This window comes from Trichoderma citrinoviride (assembly GCF_003025115.1).
Source record: "Trichoderma citrinoviride strain TUCIM 6016 unplaced genomic scaffold BBK36scaffold_14, whole genome shotgun sequence".
NCBI lineage: Eukaryota > Fungi > Ascomycota > Sordariomycetes > Hypocreales > Hypocreaceae > Trichoderma > Trichoderma citrinoviride.
Window position 1 is genome coordinate 803,520 of NW_020194722.1, and position 18,551 is coordinate 822,070.

General features: G+C 50.7%; 8 protein-coding genes across 8 annotated transcripts; 4 read left to right on the forward strand and 4 right to left on the reverse strand.

Moving 5' to 3' along the window:
• Window positions 1–576: 576 nt before the first annotated feature.
• On the forward strand, window positions 577–2,654 carry BBK36DRAFT_1127439 (fungal-specific transcription factor domain-containing protein; the record flags this gene model as incomplete). Its single annotated transcript, XM_024891502.1, has 5 exons — window positions 577–686; window positions 747–1,040; window positions 1,102–1,527; window positions 1,592–2,129; window positions 2,217–2,654. 5 exons carry the CDS (start codon window positions 577–579, stop codon window positions 2,652–2,654), a joined length of 1,806 nt encoding a protein of 601 aa, XP_024746542.1.
• A 90-nt stretch (window positions 2,655–2,744) lies between these two features.
• Window positions 2,745–3,156, reverse strand: BBK36DRAFT_1127415 (hypothetical protein; the record flags this gene model as incomplete). Its single annotated transcript, XM_024891499.1, has 2 exons — window positions 2,745–2,923; window positions 2,982–3,156. The coding sequence occupies 2 exons, from the start codon at window positions 3,154–3,156 to the stop codon at window positions 2,745–2,747; spliced, it is 354 nt and encodes a 117-aa protein (XP_024746543.1).
• Window positions 3,157–3,915: 759 nt separating this feature from the next.
• On the forward strand, window positions 3,916–5,948 carry BBK36DRAFT_1127581 (amino acid transporter; the record flags this gene model as incomplete). The annotated part of the gene is made up of 8 exons (XM_024891525.1): window positions 3,916–4,065; window positions 4,154–4,367; window positions 4,444–4,598; window positions 4,653–5,002; window positions 5,061–5,491; window positions 5,555–5,635; window positions 5,691–5,768; window positions 5,827–5,948. The coding sequence occupies 8 exons, from the start codon at window positions 3,916–3,918 to the stop codon at window positions 5,946–5,948; spliced, it is 1,581 nt and encodes a 526-aa protein (XP_024746544.1).
• Window positions 5,949–6,514: 566 nt separating this feature from the next.
• Window positions 6,515–8,192, forward strand: BBK36DRAFT_1127626 (aldehyde dehydrogenase; the record flags this gene model as incomplete). Its single annotated transcript, XM_024891530.1, has 3 exons — window positions 6,515–6,642; window positions 6,713–6,912; window positions 7,012–8,192. The coding sequence occupies 3 exons, from the start codon at window positions 6,515–6,517 to the stop codon at window positions 8,190–8,192; spliced, it is 1,509 nt and encodes a 502-aa protein (XP_024746545.1).
• Window positions 8,193–8,396: 204 nt separating this feature from the next.
• On the reverse strand, window positions 8,397–9,770 carry BBK36DRAFT_1127208 (glycoside hydrolase family 28 protein; the record flags this gene model as incomplete). Its single annotated transcript, XM_024891471.1, has 1 exon — window positions 8,397–9,770. The coding sequence occupies one exon, from the start codon at window positions 9,768–9,770 to the stop codon at window positions 8,397–8,399; it is 1,374 nt and encodes a 457-aa protein (XP_024746546.1).
• Window positions 9,771–12,609: 2,839 nt separating this feature from the next.
• Window positions 12,610–14,344, forward strand: BBK36DRAFT_1127527 (MFS general substrate transporter; the record flags this gene model as incomplete). Its single annotated transcript, XM_024891518.1, has 3 exons — window positions 12,610–13,139; window positions 13,345–13,590; window positions 13,666–14,344. 3 exons carry the CDS (start codon window positions 12,610–12,612, stop codon window positions 14,342–14,344), a joined length of 1,455 nt encoding a protein of 484 aa, XP_024746547.1.
• A 146-nt stretch (window positions 14,345–14,490) lies between these two features.
• BBK36DRAFT_1127143 (cytochrome P450) lies at window positions 14,491–16,277 on the reverse strand (the record flags this gene model as incomplete). Its single annotated transcript, XM_024891468.1, has 4 exons — window positions 14,491–14,862; window positions 14,939–15,261; window positions 15,354–15,987; window positions 16,059–16,277. The coding sequence occupies 4 exons, from the start codon at window positions 16,275–16,277 to the stop codon at window positions 14,491–14,493; spliced, it is 1,548 nt and encodes a 515-aa protein (XP_024746548.1).
• Window positions 16,278–17,176: 899 nt separating this feature from the next.
• Window positions 17,177–18,538, reverse strand: BBK36DRAFT_1162524 (ankyrin; the record flags this gene model as incomplete). The annotated part of the gene is made up of 1 exon (XM_024894448.1): window positions 17,177–18,538. One exon carries the CDS (start codon window positions 18,536–18,538, stop codon window positions 17,177–17,179), a length of 1,362 nt encoding a protein of 453 aa, XP_024746549.1.
• Between the last annotated feature and the right edge of the window lie 13 nt (window positions 18,539–18,551).

Consider the following 18,551-nt stretch of genomic DNA (forward strand, 5'->3'; position numbering starts at 1 on the left):
ACGGCAAGTCATCGGCGTTCAACAGTAGCTCAGTGTAGCACCTTGAATAGGTTGCCGATCGGCCTCTCACCCCACAACCGCCCATCTCTCTCAATAGCCTTGATAGTGTCACTGCCACGGCAGAACGGGAGTTGGTACAAGCTCCCTCTGCCTAATGGCTCATTGCATGTGGCAACCCGATGAAGGCTTTCTATCACTGCGGGGTTGCGGTACTACTACCTCGTGATATCCTGATCCAAGTACACAAGATACGAAGCGCCAACAACAGCTGCCGACCACCTCCTCGGTATCCCATACGACAGCCGTTTCAAGATGACTCGTCAGCCTCACCCACAGAAAGCCAATAAGTCCGCAACAGACCTAGTCATCACTTGTCAGGCCCACAGTCTCCACTGATCCTTTCCATGCCATCCATTGTTTTCGCGTTCTGGCCGTTGCGTCCACGGCCGAGTTGATTCTCCACCACCAACTGACATATCGGGTCGTCGCGAGCCAGCTGCTACCGTAACTAGGCTACACGCGTTTGTGGCTACTGACCTCGCCATGAATGCCTGTCTTCCATGTCGAAAGGTAAAGATGAAATGCCGGCAAGGCGGCCAACCGGCTTCTAAATGCGAGCGATGCGCGCGGAAGTCTCTCGACTGCGTGTTTCAGCAGCACCGTAGAGGCCGCAAGCCTGGGACAAAGTGAGTGAGAGCTTCTTAGAGTCACTGACAACGAGATTGACGAAATGCGAACCTTGCTAGGATCGCCAAGCGAAACGTGCCGGCTGCACATTCGGCTGTGAGGATGACGCCGGAATACACCGGCGGCCCTCCATCCATTGCAGAGAGTGTGCCAGCTGAAGAGCCTGGCAACTTGCAGCCGTCGGGAGTGCTCAACCAAGAAGCAATGCGAGGCAAGTTCTCGCTCCGCCGAATACTCAGCACCGCGGATGGCGATGCTATGGAACCGCCTGAAGCCTCTCGTCCTAGCCGACCAGAAGACCCAATTGAGATGGGCATCAGCAACCTCTCCATTGCCAAATCCCTTTTCGAAAAGTTGGTGAATCACTACTTAGAGCGTTGATGCTTCGTTAAAGACTAATGTGAGGCTTTGTAGCTTCATTCTTGTCCTAAATCCATACATAAGCCAGCTGGATCCCCATCTGCACACTTTCTTCTACGTCCGCCAAAAGTCATCCTTTCTATTCACAGCTATTCTTGCAATGTCTGCAAAGACGCTCAACCCCATTGTATACAATGCGCTGTATGACCATGCGCAAGACCTTTACACCGACAGCTTTCGGAATGGCCTCAAGTCAACGGAGATTGTCCAGGCCATTCTCATTCTCACCTATTGGAAGCAGCCACAAGATACGCGAGCGTGGACATCGATAGGATATGCCATTCGCATGTGTATGGACATGGGATGGCACAAGTTGGCGCCTTACTCCGCATCCAGTCAGGCCATTGTGGACGAGGTAAGACGGCGCGAGATTCGCAATATCGAGAGAACGTGGTATGTGCTGTTTGTATATGATCGAAGGTAAGTCACAGCGCTCCAGCCATAGCCACTGATCCAGGCACGGCGATAGCTAACAGCTTTCCAGTATCAGTCTTCAAACCGGGAGGCCGTGGATGATTGAGCGCAATGAATTCATCGAGTCAATCGACGCATGGTGTAGTGATGCCATCGCGGACCGAAACGACGATTTGCTTGGTGCCTTTGTCAATTTGAGACTGATGACCTCTTCAATCTTTTCTCTACATGCTCCCAGGCATCAGCGAAATGAAAGAGTACCAATGGAGTATATGGAGACTTTGCTTTCGCTTAAGAAAGCCAGCATCGAGAGATGGGAGAGCCACTGGACCCAAGAGGTGGAACGGAAGCAGTCGTCAGAGGAAGGGACGTGCCACAAGTTTCTCATCCGGTTCTATGGTACACATTTTCGGTTGCAGCTCTTCTCGTTGCCTCTACAAGACGTGCTGTCGTCGGAATGCTCAGATTCATCCCTTCATTTGGACATCATCTGGGCCGCATTCACAGGTGCAATGGACATGTTGAAGCTGATATCGCGGCATTCGGCGCAGCTGTATTTTGCTCAAGACTCGATCCACGTCATGACCGCCTATAGCGCAGCTTTTCTTGTCAAGGTAAGCTTTATGAACTTTACATCTTCTATCGTCGCGGTTGCTTTGTGATTTGCGGTCCTAATGCTGGCGATATATCATTAGCTTCTCCTATCTGCCCCCGATGAAATAGTCCAAGAAGTTGAGTCCTCAACAGTAGATGTCATTCGTGATGCCGCTCAAGCCTTCTCTCACCAGGCATCAGCTGCAGGGACAAGTTGCGAACTGCAAGCACGATTTCTCCATAACATTGCAGCAAAGCTCTCTCGGAGGAGTAGGAAGGAAAGCGCCGCAATGCCGACAAAGATCTCGGGATTGAATCGACATGTACCCCGGGATCAAAAGGACGCGGCGCCAGCCGAGCTTCCCTTCCTACCACCAGAAGTCATTCCAATCATGCCCCCGCCTCTTGAGCAACCTCTCCCTGAGGTTTTCATCTTTCAGCATACTGACCTAGATCCATTATTCATGGATGACGGCGCATGGGCTGATATCTTGGCAAGTGCCGCTCTCAACACTCAAAATGGTGTATTATTGGCGTGATAATATGATGCTCTGTAACTCAAGACTTTACTGATGTCCGGACCTTATATCGTCCCCGCATCCTCTGGAAATGATCTAATGTCTTATACATCATGAGTGCAGTCGTACTACAGTCGTTTCCGCGTGACTAAACGTGCGAATGGCTTCCCTGATAATCTTCAACTGCGACGGGCAATTTGGATCTGGACACGCTATCAAAGCATCGGTTGTCATCCAATCGTTTGGAGCCGTGACTCTCTGTTTTGCAGGAAGAAGTGGAATAACACTGGCTGCTTCACATCAGCACTTCCCCCCTTTCATTCACCGACCGAATTATATACAGCTTACCCAGCGAGTATATACTGATACCCTGGTCGGGCGGCAGATATATCATTTCTCCTTGCAAAGTAAAATAATCCCCCATCTTGGCTCCGCACATAATTCGTCTTCCTGGAGGGCAAACAACTTCAATCCGAAGGTCGTAAAGCTGGAACGAATCGTCTTGAGAATTAGAGTAGGCCATATTAGATCGATCTCTTAGCGGATGCGGAGTAATGTCGAGTGACTCGTTTTTGCAAGAAACACAGTGTCATGGGGCACAGGTGTGACCTCCAGCCCTTACAGGTTATCAGCAACAGTAGAATTGTGACTTGTTTACAGAATCCTTTCGTATACCGCGTCGATAGTTTGTATTCTTCCTCGTCATCTTGATATATCTCAATGACTGGCTTGTCGCTGGTGGAGAAAAGCGTACTAGGTAGTCAGACCGGCGATCAAAAAACCAAGTGAAAGACGCCGGTAACGGTGACCAAATGTTCAACGAATGTGCAGATCTGCATCAAGCTAATTCGTTTCGAAGTACGGTGTACCGATGCTGTTATCAGAGTGGGCTATCAATCCAATTGCAACACACCTGCGCTTCAGCAGGTCCTATTGAGATAAAGGTGCGTGGAGAGTGTGGTGAGTCTGAACGGCGTGTGCGTGGGATAAAGCATATTTCAAGAAGGTCGAATCCCTCTTCGTACCATGAAGAAAGTAGATCCTTGCTCCCAAGGGGGGTCGTCATCCTCCCTATCGCCTGGTGCTTACGGCTTAGCTGTCTTTCCGTCTTTCCAACGCTCTATGCAGATAAACTTGAATGTTTCATGAACAGCCGTCGACACTGGTGAGGAAGATCTCACAAAGGCACAGTGACATTTGCAGAAAAGCTACAACAGCCGGCCCAACAAAGTGCATCTCGGCAAACTACCATACCTAGCCATTGATCGCAGTTGAGCGCCCAATGGCAACGGAAAAGGACTTGAAATGCAGCGTGGTCAACACCGACACGTCTCACGATGGAGAGGTCTATTCAGTCGCCATCACGACTAGCGGTCTCAAACGTGACCTCAGTTCCCGCCATATCAATATGATCGCCATTGCCGGAATGATCGTACGTCGAGATAAAGCTGCTACGCTACCCTTGGCAACCAACAATGACCATACATATATACTGACCGCGCCTAACCGCGTGCAAATAGGGCACTGGTCTGTTTCTCGGCTCAGGGCAAGCGATCGCGGCTGCAGGCCCTGCTGGGGCCCTTTTGGCGTACATTCTAATGGGACTCGTCACTGCCGGGGTCTCTTATACGACGGGAGAGATCACCGCATTCATGCCAGGAACAGGTGGGTTCATCAGGCATGCGACCAGCTTCGTGGAGCCGGCACTTGGCGCAGCGGCAGGCTGGAACTTCTGTGAGTTTTTTCTGCGGCATTCCCGTCGCCTTGCGCGGTGTTGCATTTCGTGTCCTGCATGCTTACAAAAAGCCAGGGTATACAATGGCCATCACGGTCCCTGCAGAGATCAGCGCGGCAGCTACAGTAATACAGTTCTGGAACGGCTCGGTGAACCCAGGTGCTTGGATCACCATCTTCCTGGTTGCTATTGTCACTCTGAATCTTTGCGGTGTGCGTTTATATGGCGAGGTATGTTTGCTGCAAATTCACAGTCCGAAGCCAGGATTACTGACCAGAGTCAAGTCCGAAGTCATCTTCGCATCTCTGAAGATCATGCTCATTCTGGGCCTCATCATCGGTGGCCTTGTCATCGATCTCGGAGGAGGGCCCAGTCATGAGCGTTTGGGTTTTCGCTATTGGAAGCATCCGGGAGCGTTCAGCGAGTATATAGAAACCGGAGCGGCAGGACGCTTTCTTGCGTTCTGGAAAGTAATGCTCACGGCAGCATTCAGTTATGGCAACATTCAGGTTGTCGCCATCTCCGGTTCCGAAACCCGCTCACCCAGGAAAATCATCCCGGCGGCTACGAAAAAGACGTTCTACCGCGTAATGCTATTCTATGTCCTCAGCATCTTCATCGTTGGTCTCATTGTGTGAGTTGCCTCTTCACTCGGCTAAGCTTTGTTCCGATGCTCATCAACTGCTGAACAGTCCATATGATGATCCGTCACTCTCCCTCTCCACTGGCACTGCTCAGCAATCTCCTTTTGTGATTGCGTTCCAACGATCCGGCGTGGAAGTCCTTCCATCCATCATCAACGCCATCGTATGCACCTCTGCCATCAGCAGTGGCTCAGCTTGCATCTTCATCGCCTCCCGCACTCTGTACGGCCTAAGCTGTGATGGACACGCCCCTCGAATCTTCCAGCGCTGCAACCGATTTGGAACGCCTTATTATGCCATTGGTTTGACTTGCGTCCTGTTGCCCCTTGTTTACTTGAATGTCGCCAACAACACGTCTGTGGTCTTTGGGTGGTTTGTCAATATTACGACAGTCTCGGGCTTAATCGGCTGGGTAGTCATTGAAGCTACATATCTACGCTTCTACACCGGCCTCAAGAAACAAGGCATTTCGAGAGACTGTAAGCTTCACGGGCCAATGATGCGCACAAATGCATTGTGATCACTGCTAACAGGACTTTCAGTGCTTCCGTACAAAAGCCCACTGCAGCCTTATGGTTCGTGGGCGACTTTGTTTGTGGTGAGCCTGGTGATCATCTTCTCAGGTACGTGCTTCCCATTCACAAGTTACGTATTCAGATTGCTCACATACAACGTTAGGGATCGATGTGTTCATCAAAGGACACTTTACCGCAGCAGGGTTTTTGACTTGCTACCTGAACATTGGGATATTCATCGGTATGGCACCTCTGGGAGCGTCCCGATCTTCTCTCGCCTTGCTAACGTGCTATTCAAGCACTGTACGCCTTCTTCAAGGTCTTCTTCAAGTCGAAAATCATCCCCACATCTGAGATCGACTTTGAGACCGAGTTCTCAGCAATACGTCGAGAAAAGGATGCCGAGGAGATCGCACGTTAGGCGCTGTGTTTTTGTGTTTAAAGTTGTAAAGTTTTCTCATGAAGCCATCCGCGACAATCCCTTTCGTAGCAAGAGCATGTATGCATGATACTCACCATCGAGCTTTTTTTTTTTTTCTTCTCTAATACCTCATACCATCAGTATCTACGAGTGGTCTATCACTTACTTGCTCCACACGCCATCGCAACTGCCCATTCCTCTTTCACGAGTCATTGGTCCACCCTCTTCCAGCTGGTGTTTCGCTTCCAGTTCTCTAGCGGCCGAAAGCGCTCCTCGTTTTATACACATTGGGCGCAACCCCGCCCTTTGATGAAATCCACATCAGCGTAGCAGTGGAGGTTCCACGGATAGATGGCGGGAGTTTCTGCACACAGTAGGTCTATGAGAACCATCGGGGGCTAATGGCTGCTGTTTTACGGCCGGGGCCGCCAGACTGAAGATGGATAATAAAGTCGTGCGGTTGCCTCGTTTACTATGTTTAGCATCCCCTCTCACCATACCCCTCTCCCACCATATCCATCAAACGCTGTCCTTGACTAACAACAAGTATATCCAAATTGCTGAACATGGCTGCTCCCTCAATTGAACTCACTGCGCCAAACGGCAGAAAATGGAACCAGCCTACTGGACTATTCATTAACAACGAGTTTGTTGCGTCATCCAGCGGCGAGACGATTGCATCCATCGACCCAGCGTAAGCGAACATAGCAAACAGCCATTCGACGCTGAGATTGAGCCACCGGTGACTGACTTGTGCGAAACAGCACCGAAGAAACTATCACAAGGGTTCAGGCCGCTGGCGCTGAGGATGTGGACAAAGCTGTCAAGGCTGCAAAGGCCGCGCTGAAAGATCCCTCTTGGAAACAGCTCTCGGCTTCTGATCGTGGCCGTTTGATGACTCGTCTCGCCGACTTGATCGAGGCCAAAAAGGAAGTTTTTGCGACAATTGACGCATGGGACAATGGTAAGAAGACCTGCCGTTGCACGATCATGACATTGGCTACTTTCTTCCTCCATAGGTCGTTCTGCTGTGGCAAGAAGGCTAATCTTCATATTCGTTCAGGGAAAACGTACCAAGAAGCGTTGGACGTTGATCTGCTTGAGGCCGTAGCCGTGATACGGTACTATGCTGGGTGGGCAGACAAGCAGTACGGTCAAACGATCAGCACAACGCATCAGAAGTTTGCCTACACTCTTCGTCAGCCCATCGGAGTCGTTGGTCAAATCATTCCGTGGAACTATCCTCTTTCGATGGCCACCTGGAAGCTGGGGCCTGCACTTGCTTGCGGCAACACGGTGGTGCTCAAAGCGGCGGAACAGACGCCGCTAAGCATACTTGTTCTCGGAGAGCTTATCAAAGAGGCCGGATTCCCGCCCGGAGTTGTGAATTTCGTCAACGGGTACGGAAGAGATGCCGGGGCTGCCCTGGTGAACCACCCCTTGGTCGACAAGATTGCCTTCACAGGCTCGACAGCGACGGCCGCAAATATCATGGCGTCTGCAGCCAAGACACTAAAGAATATTACTCTCGAAACCGGAGGCAAATCGCCACTCGTCGTCTTCAGCGATGCCGATATGGATCAAGCCGTCAAATGGTCTCACCTGGGCATCATGTCCAATCAAGGCCAAATCTGCACCGCTACCTCCCGAATCCTGGTCCAAGACGAGGTGTACGATGACTTTGTGCAGAGATTCCTCGAGACTCTCAAGGTTGTCAGCAAAGTGGGCAGCCAATGGGCAAAGGATACATACCAGGGCCCGCAAGTGTCCAAGGCGCAATACGATCGAGTCTTGGAGTATATCGAAATCGGCAAAAAGGAGGGCGCAACAGTTGCGGCCGGAGGGCACCCTCTAAATGTTGATGGCAAGGGCAAGGGCTTCTTTGTCGCTCCGACAGTATTCACCGATGTCAATCCTTCCATGCGCGTCTACCGAGAAGAAATATTTGGACCTGTCGTTGTCATTCTGAGGTTCAAGACGGAGGATGAAGCATTGGAATTGGCGAACAACACTACGTATGGCTTAGGTGCCGCCGTCTTCACGACCGACCTCGAACGGGCTCATCGTATGGCGGCCGAGATTGAGTCCGGGATGGTATGGATCAACAGCAGTCAAGACTGTGATCCGCGGGTGCCTTTCGGAGGCGTCAAGCAGAGCGGTATCGGCAGGGAGCTTGGAGACGCGGGCCTCGAAGCTTATTCTCAGATCAAGTCTGTGCATATCAACATGGGAAATCGATTGTAGTGATGTTGCATGGTAGCAAACAGAGCACCTTATGGGGGTGAAAAGAGCAACAAGCTATAGAGGACGAAGAACAGAGGGGGGTGTATGAACATTGTTCAGTATATGTAGTATATATAAGGTTACTAGTATATAGACTGCGGTTTGAATGTACCTCATTAGTAGAGGATAGCCTCATGGCCTGCAGCCGGTCTTCGAGTCCAGGCTCTACTTGTTGCTTGGACCGTGGCCGCCGGTCACGTCAGAGCTCATCTTCTGGGCTTGTGACTCAGTGCATGTAAAGCCAACCGGCCCGTTAACGTTGAAGCAGTCCCATATATCCAGCAGCTCGTCAGTGCCCTCCTTGGTAACATCAAAGTCTGTCACCTCGAAGTCGTCGCATCCTCCAGCCGCGGCGCTGCATTGGAAATATGCCGCCTCCGTCACTCCAGATTGCACTGTTCCGCTGACCCGCCTCCACGCGACGTTTTCCATCTTGAACAAGGAGGAGTCGCAGTCTTGACCGGCGAACCCAGAGTAATTCTCGCATTGCCAGGCGAAGAATGGCTGCTGTCGTCCACCAATCAGATTGACATCCTCGATGGTAATGTTTCGGGCGACGCCGTAACCACCGCCTCCACCGTTGGGGGGGTAACCTCTGGAGATGCCAGCCCATGTCTTAAGATAGGATACGTGGGCAGTGTTCTTGAGAGTGATGTTTTTCGCATAGAAATTTTCCAGATACTCATATTGGCCATTATACTGCCCCATCGAGCCGATGGCTATGCCCTGTCCGTTCTCGAAGTAGCTGTCGTACACAGCAATGTTGCTCGAGTTCATCTTGAGGGCAATGCCATCGTCGCCATTGGAGACGGTCCATCTTCTAAACGTGATGCTGTCTGAAAAGATGGTGTCGCAGCCATCCGTATTCAGGGTGCTCCACTGGCTTGTTGATGTACTATTGACGTAGATGTCATCTAGATCAACATGCTGGGAGTAAGTGATGGCCATTGTCCACATCTGGCTCTGAACAAAGCGCAGCCTTCGAATGACAGAATTGGTAAGGGTGCGGAGGTTGATGTTCATCGGCCGGTGAGCCAAATTCCCTTGGCTCTTGGCCCAGTCGTACCAAACTTGGCCGTTGCCGTCAAGGGTACCAACACCCCAGCCATCCCAGATCACATTGTTGCCTCCAAAGTACCAGACTGTACTCTGATTCTGGAAGCCAACCGGCATCGATACTGAGAGCCAGTAGTCAATGTCGGTGCTCCAGAGCAGGCGCCCAAATTGATGGATGACGACGTCTTCAAGGTCCAAGGTTGTCATATTGGTCTGAATGTTGTACACAGGGCCAGGGAGGATGACGAGGCTCTTTGAGTTGCATCTGTTGTTGAGAGCATCCATAATGGCCGGGGCATCATCGCCGCCATCGGTATCTGGTTTAACGTAGCAGAAATGGCGACCTTGAGCTGCCGCTTGGTTTGCCCAATGAGACTCCGACTGGGCGGCATTTGCCTCCCTGCCCATAAGATCTTGGGCCGCAGAGGACACTGCGAGAGCAGTGGGCAATGCTGCCAGAATGAAGGATGATAGCGCAACCATTGTATAGGCGGATGGCGTAGTACGATAAACGACTGATTATCAGCAATATGTGGATATGATGGAGGAAATCCTGCTATGGCTAACAAGACAGCTTCGTTGCCATCGGTTTGACAAGTAGCCGATGATGGGCGGAATCTTTGTCTATACTCTGGCCATTTTACCAACTTCTCGATAATTTGAGCGAATAGCCTCCTATTTATATGGCTATTAGTTGAGCTACAGAGCGTTCTACATCGTAAATGCACTCCGAGAGCAGAAGCCGTGCAATGTCTCCTTGCGTCACAGCCTAGATTAAAACCCCCTCTCGCGAACAATGGAAGCCTGCACTAAGCCAAATCATGCCAATGTCGCCGCGCCCATAAATAAATTATTCAAGACAAACCAAGCAGAAAGCATGATCCGAGTCCAAGTGCGAATCTGCAGCGAATCATATTATCGAAAGACTTGCTGCGTAGTGCTACTTCGTACGCCAAGGCCATATTTACCGCCCGCCGCCCTCAAAGTACCTAGGGTGTGGATCTACAAGTTGAGGTTAATCTGAATACCAAGCCTCCCTGCGGCGAGAAGGTTGGTTGTTGTGCTTGCCGGTCCAATCGGGAGCTGAGATGACGTCGCAAACGGCTCAAGATGCTGTGAAGCGCTCTCGGGTATAGAGGGAGTGGCTCTCTGATCGGCCGAGCATTGTTCGCAAGACCCGTCCTGTGCTTTGAGAAACTGATCCTACCAAGTACCAACCGTGTCTGAGCAGCTCCATCGGATGCCGCTAATTTCTTCACGGGGCCTACCCCAGATTTTGCTCCCCACCACTTCGGGATATGAATGACACGAGACCCAGGCGGAGGGAGCAGAACCATACACAGAGAATGAAAGTAGCTACTCCTTACGAACTACCGGCGCCTGTTCAATGCATAATGTGGAACAAGGCCGGATCATCGGCTTCTGAATCCTACATTATGTGTGCGACATGCTTGCTGAACTAAGCCAGCGTTTATGTGACACCAGGCAGGTATACCAGCGCTTATGACTTTAAATGAGCCGCATTTTGAAACATCCCTCATTGCAAATGAATCTAGAACTTCGAACAAGCAAGACATATCAGGTCAGCCGGGCTGTGATGCGGATAAAAGGTGCCATTGTTGGATCCACAGCAGCGTCACACATACAGCTCCCACCACGAGACAAACGCGTGTTGGTTGCAATGTCTTCTGTTTCTGTTGGGTTACATTTGGCATGATAGTCGGTCAATATGCGAGCATTCGTGCCCAAAACATGCTTGCTTTCATGGCATTGCAATGTCAATTGATTTAGGCCAAATCGCATAGAGCGATGCCAGGTTGGATATCCGCGTTGATCGCATCTTGGATCAAGATGCCGTGCTTGTTTATCAGCTTATAATAAGCCCACGATTATTAGGCACTGCTTGTTCTGTACGAGTTATTGTATGTAAGATGTATTGAAATAACAATGTGCACCGTTGCCCCGCCATCTTACAGCATTTTTCGCGTATGAGAGGAACACGATACCAACCAACATATGTATCACGATTGACTTCAGGAGGACTGACGGTGCACAAGCGAGGCAGAGGAGTCAATGACGTTTCTGTCCGTGTGATTTTGCAGTAGCTTTCGTAGTTTCAGGGCTATCAGCCACTCCCGTCGGCATTAACCGTTGCAATTTGCCTATTGCTCAGCTGATGGTGTTCCGTTCGCATACGAGTACAACAGCAACAGCAGCAATGTGGCAAAACATCTCGACCAGAAAACTTTATTACCTGCCTATTACAAGGCTCTATCAGGTATGCGGTCTTGATTCTGGGGTGTCCATGACTTGGGCACATGATGGAACGTTGGTAATCGTTGTGACACCAGGGATTCTGGAAGGGCACGTTCACTGGACGTGAAAACAGAGTAAAGATCAGCGAGCGGGGTGCGACATCAACCATAAACCCAAGCCCGCGAAATCCTGAATTGAGGCGACAGAGGGGAGGTCGCTTTTGCTATACAAGGTTAGCAGAGTTTTTGTAGTAGAAAGGGCGTTGTTGGCGAAGGCGACGAAGGCAGAGAAGGTAGATATGTAGCTGCGTGTAAACAGGCACATGAGATGCAGGGTGCTTGGTGCTTTGATGTTTCTGTGCCGAGAGGAATGCGGCCGTCGGCGTCTCTATCTCGTCAGGCAAAATGAACTGATGTTATGCTGGCTGTCTGGACCATGCTGTTATACCTCATCAATGTGACTCGTACCCTATTGCTACAATTATCATGCACTATCGAGTCCCATGCTCACACAGCGGCTCCATACTCTTACTAAAATCCAGTGAAGCTGCTGATCTTATATCTACTGCTCCATGCTTGTTTTGTTTTAACCCTACTGCTCTCCGTCGCTGCCGTTTGTGAGTGTACCGGTCGACCTCATCAGAGCAGTATATGTAAGTTGGTGTCACTGCATGATGCGAAAAGCAGAGAATTTCTGGGCGACACTTGACCTCCACATAGGAGGAGAAACCTTCCATCTCTCTCAAGTTTACTTAGCTTCTACTCCTTTACCTCCCCTCCGTCTTATTACTAGAACTGCTTCAAGTACGTGAGTAACATGACTAACGAAAAGCACGGCTCCTAGGGGAGAAGAAAGGCGCCTTCTAACGACAAGCTGATAGGCCCACTAAGAGGCCGGCGTATGTAAGAGCAGAATATTAGTCGACGTCGAAACTTCCTTCTACTAATAACAAATTCAGCGGGATCACGCATCACATAATGAAATGCCGAAGTATAACATAGGAATCGCGTTCGCGCTCTCAGTAAAGCGATGATATCTGCGTCGCCTCATTGATTTAGGTGTCACAATGGCCTCAATCTCAACTACGACCGCTATTGAGCTCGCCACGAGCTCCTCTCCAAGTCCTGCGTGGAGTTTGCGTCACTCCAATCTTAACAAGGGCAAAACCCAGCCATCCGAGACAATTACCGCCATAGACCATGTTCTTGAGGCCTCAAGAGAAGTTGATTCGACGGCTCCCGAGGGCGGATATGGCTGGGTCATCGTGGCCAGTGGCTTCGTTCTGCTCTGGTGGTCCCTCGGCACAACATACGCCTGGGGCGTGATGCAGACTGCCTTGGTCGCTGATGGTCTGGCTGATCTGGCCGTGCTCTCTTTTGTCGGGTCGCTGCAGGCGGCCTTGATTTCGGCCTTGGCCATCGTGAACTCGTTGGTCGTGAGGAAGACGGGAGTTCGTGCAGCAGCGATGCTGGGAGCAGCGTGCATGGGCGGCAGCCATATTCTCAGCAGCTTCACGATCAAGAATGTCGGAGCGTTATTTTTCACGTCTGGAGTGGTAATGGGGATTGGCGTCAGGCTAGTATTCCTTTCTGCTACGTCGTGTCTTTGCGCCTAATAGTTAGCTGGTCCGAGAAGACTTTGAGTAGCCTGCTAATGTGAATTGTGACAACAGTCTGTGTTTCGCTGTAAGCTTAGCTTCATCCAACCGGCCTCATATTCTTCTTATAACGCAAGCATGGATGAATTGAGCACACTACATTCGAAGAACACAGAGCATCATGCAGCTAACGTTCACTATGAGCCAGGTCATCTCGACGGTTCCATCACAGTACTTCAGCGCAAGACGGGGCCTAGCCAATGGCTTCATGTTCGCCGGAAGTGGTTTTGGAGGCGCCGCAATCAGCTTTGCACTAGACTCGTTGATTCAAAAGTTGGGCGTTGCGTGGGCATATCGCATCCTCGGGCTAATGACCCTCTCAACAGCTCTCCCGGCGGCATGGCTTATGAAGGAGAGAATCCCGGCTGAGCGACGGGGATTCATTGAGTGGTAAGGCATGCGGTGGTACAGAGCCTCACAGGGCTGGAAAGTAGTTGTGACTGACTGACTGTTGGTAAATCTTAGGAAACTATTCGAGTCGCCCACGTTTGTGCTGATCTTCCTAGGAAGTGCAATAGGAACCTTTCCCCTGTTTGTCCCGCCATTCTTTATCCCACTATACACAAAGTCACTGGGCTTCTCTACCAACGTCGGCGCTGGCCTGGTTGCGGGCTTCAGCCTCTCCTCTGCAGCGGGCCGTATCCTCTCAGGCTTCGCATCCGACAAGATTGGCTCCATCAACACTGTTCTCGCGTCGCTTGTCCTGACCGCCGTTACGATGCTCGCAATATGGCCAACATCCACAACCCTAGCGCCACTCATCGTCTTTGTCGTCATTAACGGTGCTGCCAATGGAGCTTTCTTCTCTACAATGCCGACGGCCATCAGCAAGGTGTTTGGAAGTGCGAGAGTGGCTGTTGCTATGAGCATGGTGGTAACTGGCTGGGTCGGTGGGTATCTGATGGTGAGACCTCACTTCCATAGCTCCTATTTTAGCGACGACAGGCATCATCTGACAAGATTCGTTTACCTACAGGGAGCTCCGATTGCGGGTTACATCTTGGACAGCTTTGGCGGCGCTGACGGCGGTTTACACGCCTACCGACCTGCCATGTTCTATGCTGGTGCGCTTGCGCTTGCATCCGGAATCTTCATTCTTGGTGCTCGATTTTGCATTAACAAATCTCTTTTGGCTGTCGTGTAAACCGTCGAAAAGACACATTACGGCATACTGGGCTTCGGAACGGAGGGCATCATGGTAATCCTCACCATGACGGGGTCGCATTATCACTGTTACAAAGTAGTGCTACAAACATAAGAATAGAATCCTCGCTATAAGCGGCAAATGAATTACAGATCCTTTGTCCTCTCTTCTGCCTCCGCAATCCACTGTCTAAGCTTAGCTTCGTCTCGCGGTTTTAGACCAATCTTGAAGGGCTTTGGGTCAGTCGTCAGCGAGGTCGGCGTGGCATTGCAATCGATAGGGTGAATGACTGGAGCTTGATTCGGTTCCTTCGTCGGGACAATTCGAAAGCTGGTAATGAGTCGAATATAGGCCGTGTAGAGCTCTCGGTTGGCGAGATGGGAACCAGCACACATTCGAGAGCCGGCTCCATACGCATAGTGAGGCGTGCCAATTTCCTTATCCTCCAAGAACCTCTCGGGAATGAATTGGTCCGGAAGCTTGAATCGAGCCTCATCAAAATCCGCCGCGTAAGCGTTCTGAGCAAGTCTGTCAGCACTGGCATACTAATGATATCGCCTGATTGCGCATGTGGCGTCACATGGGGATACCGACCATAAAAAAAGTTGTTCCGGCTGGGATAACAGATCCCTCATAGGGAATGTCGCTAATATTCATCCGAGGAAGGCAGATTGGAATGACCGTCCAAAAGCGAAGGGTTTCCTTGACGAGCGCAGTGACATAGGGGACCTTTTCTTCAACCAGACACTTTTCCCAGGCATCTCCGTTAGGGTAGACTTGTTGGATGGCTTCTAAAGCCCTGGCCTGGATACTCTGACCATGATCGGTTGAAAGATATGCCATGCCCATGATAATGTTACCGGGTACCGTATCTAGCCCGGCAGAGACCATGGTCAAGCAAATGGACTTGAGCTCAGCTAGAAGGATAGGATGACTATGATTTAGCACACTAAAACATTACTAGGCGGGTGAAGAATAACAGGGAAAGGGCGTGGTGAGCAGCACTGACCTTCGTTGAGCCTTGCCTCGGGGTCTTTGAGGATATTTCCAGTAATGCAGGGCTTATCCGTACCATTTGCAATTCGCTCCTTCAGATCGTTAAGCATGTCGGTCAGATATTTGTCCCGCCTTAGGCGATACTCTTCTGCCTTGGTGTTGGTCTTGCTAAACATGCGGAGAAGCGGAATGTAGTCCTGCCAATTGTTGCTCGTTGATCGAAAATTGGATATCTCGCGCTCAACATGCGTAATTTCCGCCAGAAGGTCGTCGTTGACGTTGCCATCGATGCGGAATCCATAGTTCAGAGTCAGGGAGGTGTTGAGCGCAAACCGCGCCATGTAAGGACTGGGATCCACGTCCTGCAAGCCATCTCTACAGTCGTTGAGCAACTCTTTGATGCTCACCGTAGATTCGAGATCGAGGATAGGCATGTAGGACTGGACAGCAGGGCGGTTCAACGCCGTAGCTGCTGCCTTGCGGCGGCGTTTGCAGGATTCATCCCAGGGAGATGTTCCAATGGTGAATCCTTGAGACGAGGAGACGACCGAGTGAAACGTGTGAAACGTCGGTCGAGAAATGAGAGACGACTGGTGAGTGATCCAAAAGTATTTTACTGCATCGTAAGAGTTGACAAAGAGAATTCGCTAACGTATATCATGTCAGCTGTACAATTCTCTCTTTAATCATCAAGAGAATGAGGGAAAGGAAAACGCACTCTGTTTCCCAGGCGGGCTTGAAACACAGGTCCGTATTTCGATACCCATTCCTTCGCAACTCGAGCGTGGTCAACTCCAAGCTGAAGCAGGTTGCCAAAGAGCGGGACACCGGGAATCTCGGGAATTCCTCTGATCTTTGGCGTGTCGGTTGCGTTGAGTATCTTAAGTACAACAAAGACGGCGGCAATGATTGCTATCCCCAGGATTTGATACGCCATGGCGAATCAATAATTGGACAGATGTAGAACCCTCTTGCGACTGTTTGATGCCCTTTAAATTCTCTGCGTTCTTAGAAGACCGTGGCACACTCGGATCTCTCACAGGATCAGTAAAGCGCCATATCGATCATTCGACAAGACAGATATAGGGGAGCTACTTATACGCCTGTGAACGCTAAATGTTTGAGTGGTGTCGGAATCATGAATTGCTCTTCATCGCGGTTATGACGATATACCTCGACAAATAGGCTCCCCATTACTGGCTCCGCGTGAGAGAGGGGCGCAGGTAGTAAGCGGAGGGTGCGGGGAAGAGGATTACTACAAGTAGTAGTACTACCTAGTAGTTCTAGTATTTGCAACTTGGATCTGAGGCTTTGGTATGGAGAGTTGGTGAGGTGTCACAGTAGAGGGGACGGAATCCGAATCCGAATCCGACTCCGACTCCGGTTTCAGCAACATCTCCAGAATAAAGACTTCACCGACTTCTCGGTATCACGGTATAACAGAGGGTAGAGAGGGCCGTGTGTATGTATGCGTATTGAATTTAGACTCTATCCAAGTTGTCATCATTGGAAAGCGCTTATGGCTCCTTGTGGGCTTACATCAAGGAACCTCGCATCTACGCTTTCATTCCGACCGAGCGGCCAAAAGGTTCAAACTTATCGGATATGCATTGTGCCCAAAGTTAAATAATGAATACCCGCCATCCTGAATGCGTTTCGGTGAGAACCAGTGCCAGGATCTTGCGAGAATGCATTGCTGACCAGTCTCGATATTTCATACCCGCCGACTGCCCATTGTCGCGAAGCATCCGTCACCGTGATTTCTCAAGTGATGCAGATTGATAGAATACCCCCAGAGACCGAAGCGCGAATCCTCGTCACAGATTTCGGCATTACTCAAATAATTCTCCTTTGCAAAAGACCGAAGAGACCCGTTGGTGGGGGTCTCGGCCATTTCTGATGAGCCTCGTTCAACAAGTCGACCAGTTCATCGTGATGCCAGGAGGCCAACTGATCAAACGCTGTCCTTGAACGGTGTTTCGCTCCTGGGTCGACAATCTTTCGTTTGCACAAGCGCCTCACAACTTCCATCTGCCCAGTGTATGCAAGGCCCTCGAGCTCGGTGGCATCACCACCCGCCACATCTTTCGGTGAGATGTCTAGGTGACCTAGAAGAAGGTGACCCATCATCTTCACATACCCTTTGACTTTGCCATGTTTCAGATGGCCCTCGCAGGTCACCTGATGCAGCAGAGGTTCGTTCTCGGGACTTGTCATAAGCTCTTCAACATTGTTGGCCTTGAGAAGATATTCCATGGCTTCTAGGCAGCCATGCCGTGCGGCTTCTTCGAGCGTTGACAATCGTCGGCTGGATCGGACTGTAATATCGGCGCCTGCTTTGATGAGGATCATGGCAGATTGGTCGTTTTCCATGCGGAGAGCATGGATCAGAGGGTATTCGGATTCTGAGCGACTGTTGATATCGATTCCCAAGTCAATGAGGAATTGCGTCACCAGGGCGTTCTGCACAAGAGGACGGGGAACGCCGGCCACCTGCAGACTCATCGAGTACAAGCGCCCGAAGAGAGGGTCGGCATGGATATTGGCACCTGCTTCCACAAGAAGTTTAAAGCAGGCAAGCTTATTGTCAGATGCCGAGTATGCTGCAGCGGTTAGAGGCGAACCACGATCCCGGTATCGCACGTGTAGTAAGGACTTCTTTCGTGATAAGAGAGCCTCAATTACCCTTGTGTGGCCCCAGAAGGCTGCGTCTTCCAGTACGTTTCGGTTGCTGGGATCACGGTCGTTATCTTCATTGATCGGTATTGGTTCACGGATCAGGCACCCATCCTCGATGAGCAACATGGCCATTCCTTCCAGTTCTTGGGGATTGAAGTCTCTGCCTTCCTCGTAAATTGTCTCCAACGGAGTTCCGTGAAACATTCCCGGTCGACTGGCGGCAGACAAGCCAGGGGCTCTGGCAAGGATCATCTTGGTCGCTTCTATGCTGCGGACCCTATGCAATACGTTCTTTCGGTTCAGATCACGCGTCGGGTCCGCCATTGCATCCAAGAGAAGCCTCATATTGTCCAACCGATCATGCTGCACCGCGTGGACCAGCGCATTGTGAGGTACTGCGCCCAACTGGAGCAATCTCGCCACAATCGCCGTGTTTTCCCCTTCTGCCGCATATTTCAGCGCTGCGGTCAAAGTCGCGTTATCAAAGCCCTCGTCAATGAGTCGCTGAAAGACCTTCATGTTCCCAGACTTT